General features: G+C 42.8%; 1 protein-coding gene across 1 annotated transcript in view; it reads right to left on the bottom strand.

Moving 5' to 3' along the window:
* Nucleotides 1-1,404: 1,404 nt before the first annotated feature.
* Nucleotides 1,405-3,473, bottom strand: part of LOC138853332 (uncharacterized) — a 4,844-nt gene continuing 2,775 nt past the window's right edge. Inside the window, exon 2 of the mRNA XM_070089475.1 lies at nt 1,405-1,654. Coding sequence (XP_069945576.1) covers nt 1,428-1,654 — 227 coding nt within the window. The 3' untranslated portion in view covers nt 1,405-1,427. The remainder of the gene's footprint in view (nt 1,655-3,473) is intronic.

Here is a 3,473-nt window from a genome sequence, read left to right on the forward strand (position 1 = left end):
GTCCAGCCTTGCTGGTTCATCCTCTCCTCTCTCTCTTGTAGTGTCCCTTACGTGTTGGTACATGAAGTTCTCCAGTACCACCTCCATCATCTTAGCCCTCCATGTATCTTGGCCCCCATGTGGGTCCAAGTTCTCCCAATCGATCTCCTTGTGGTTAAAGTCACCCATGATCAGGAGCTTTGCCCTGCATGCATGAGCTCTTCTGGCCACTGCAGCCAGTGTGTCAACCATCGCTCTATTGCTCTCGTCATACTCTTGCCTTGGCCTCCTGCTGTTCTGTGGTGGGTTATACATCACTGCTATTACCACCTTGGGACCTCCAGAGTGAAGCGTTCCTGCTATGTAATCACTTTCTTCTCCGCTGTCTCCTCTCTCCAGCTCATCAAAATTCTAGCGTGTGTGTGTGTGTGTGTGTGTGTGTGTGTGTGTGTGTGTGTGTGTGTGTGTGTGTGTGTGTGTGTGTGTGTGTGTGTGTGTGTGTGTGTGTGTGTGTGTGTGTGTGTGTGTGTGTGTGTGTGTGTGTGTGTGTGTGTGTGTGTGTGTGTGTGTGTGTGTGTGTGTGTGTGTGTGTGTGTGTGTAGTCATCTAGTCGTGATCGCAGGGGTATATTCATATCTGCTGGCCCCTTGTGTGTGTGACTGTGTATAATATAATATAATATAATATAATATAATATAATATAATATAATATAATATAATATAATATAGGTATGTGAGGGTAAAATACACATATTTACTAAATATAAATATGTTTAGTTAATATTTTTTTAAATATAAGCTGATGAGATGTCCAGTAATTTTTATAAAATATCATTATTATAATATAAGTATATTTAACTTTTATAAATTATTTACTGAAGGAAGTTTTGTTATTTTCAACATTAATTTCAACATTAATTTCAACATTAATTTCAACATTAATTTCAACATTAATTTCAACATTAATTTCAACATTAATTTCAACATTAATTTCAACATTAATTTCAACATTAATTTCAACATTAATTTCAACATTAATTTCAACATTAATTTCAACATTAATTTCAACATTAATTTCAACATTAATTTCAACATTAATTTCAACATTAATTTCAACATTAATTTCAACATTAATTTCAACATTAATTTCAACATTAATTTCAACATTAATTTCAACATTAATTTCAACATTAATTTCAACATTAATTTCAACATTAATGGAACATTCGCATTCAGTGGAAGATATAAAATGATTCAACATTTCTGACAGCCTATTTTTTTTCACTTTTTGAGTCTCATATATATATATATTTTTGCGTGAGGCGTTAAACCCGTGTGGATCATTTCACACAAGGAGTGGTGTAGGCTTGATCCACCATCCGCTAGTGGGCAGACAAGGACGCTACGCAGCTGTATTCTCTGGTGTTGACGGTGAAGCTTGAACCTAACTATTTGACTAGGAAGTTTACCTTATTTACTCGGCGTCCATCTGAAGTAATGATAGTCAGGTTGTAGCCCCTGAAGTGCTTGCTGTAGTAGTACTGAGGGACTCTGTGGGCGCGGCAGGTGAGCTGAAAGGTGGCTCGGGGTGCTAGGTGGTAGGTGGTGCTGGTAGGCTGTACATCTCTGTACCACAGAGCAGGTGACTGCAAGGTGAGTCCAGCCTCCCAGCATCCTGTCAAGTAGCCCAGTAATTGGGAAATATAAAGAGTGACAACAATATATCCTATGAGATATAGTATTTTATTAATGAAAATAAGATGTTAAACATTTCGAGGAAATATTCTGAATTTGCTTGTAAGAGATAGAATATTTTATCATTATATATATCCGGAGGTTCTTCTCTTAACACTTTCGTCGCCGAGATCCTGGACGTTTTGTGTAGCAATTGATTCTTGCGCTACCATCCACAGGATGGATATACTAGAGTGCACGGTACACTACCTTCTACCATCCACAGGATGGATATACTAGAGTGCACGGTACACTACCTTCTACCATCCACAGGATGGATATGGAGTGCACGGTACACTAGCTTCTACCATCCACAGGATGGATATGAAGTGCACGGTACACTAGCCTCTACCGTCCACAGGATGGATATGAAGTGCACGGTACACTAGCCTCTACCGTCCACAGGATGGATATGAAGTGCACGGTACACTAGCCTCTACCGTCCACAGGATGGATATGAAGTGCACGGTACACTAGCTTCTACCATCCACAGGATGGATATGAAGTGCACGGTACACTAGCTTCTACCATCCACAGGATGGATATGGTGTGCACGGTACACTAGCCTCTACCCTCCACAGGATGGATATGAAGTGCACAGTACACTAGCTTCTACCATCCACAGGATGGATATGAAGTGCACGGTACACTAGCTTCTACCATCCACAGGATGGATATGAAGTGCACGGTACACTAGCTTCTACCATCCACAGGATGGATATGAAGTGCACGGTACACTAGCTTCTACCATCCACAGGATGGATATGAAGTGCACGGTACACTAGCTTCTACCATCCACAGGATGGATATGAAGTGCACGATACACTAGCTTCTACCATCCACAGGATGGATATGAAGTGCACGGTACACTAGCTTCTACCATCCACAGGATGGATATGAAGTGCACGGTACACTAGCTTCTACCATCCACAGGATGGATATGAAGTGCACGGTACACTAGCTTCTACCCTCCACAGGATGGATATGAAGTGCACGGTACACTAGCCTCTACCCTCCACAGGATGGATATGAAGTGCACGGTACACTAGCCTCTACCGTCCACAGGATGGATATAGAGTGCACGGTACACTAGCCTCTACCGTCCACAGGATGGATATAGAGTTCACGGTACACTAGCTTCTACCATCCACAGGATGGATATGAAGTGCACGGTACACTAGCTTCTACCGTCCACAGGATGGATATAGAGTGCACGGTACACTAGCCTCTACCGTCCACAGGATGGATATGAAGTGCACGGTACACTAGCTTCTACCGTCCACAGGATGGATATAGAGTGCACGGTACACTAGCCTCTACCGCTAACAGGACGGATATACTAGATATACTAGAGTGCACGGTACACTAGCCTCTACCGTTCACAGAATGGATATGGAGTGCACGGTACACTAGCTTCTACCATCCACAGGATGGATATGGAGTGCACGGTACACTACCTTCTACCATCCACAGGATGGATATGAAGTGCACGGTACACTAGCCTCTACCGTCCACAGGATGGATATGAAGTGCACGGTACACTAGCTTCTACCATCCACAGGATGGATATGAAGTGCACGGTACACTAGCCTCTACCCTCCACAGGATGGATATGAAGTGCACGGTACACTAGCCTCTACCGCCCACAGGATGGATATGAAGTGCACGGTACACTACCTTCTACCATCCACAGGATGGATATGAAGTGCACGGTACACTAGCCTCTACCCTCCACAGGATGGATATGAAGTGCACGGTAC

This window comes from Cherax quadricarinatus, chromosome 2 (assembly GCF_038502225.1).
Source record: "Cherax quadricarinatus isolate ZL_2023a chromosome 2, ASM3850222v1, whole genome shotgun sequence".
Taxonomy (NCBI): Eukaryota; Metazoa; Arthropoda; class Malacostraca; order Decapoda; family Parastacidae; genus Cherax; species Cherax quadricarinatus.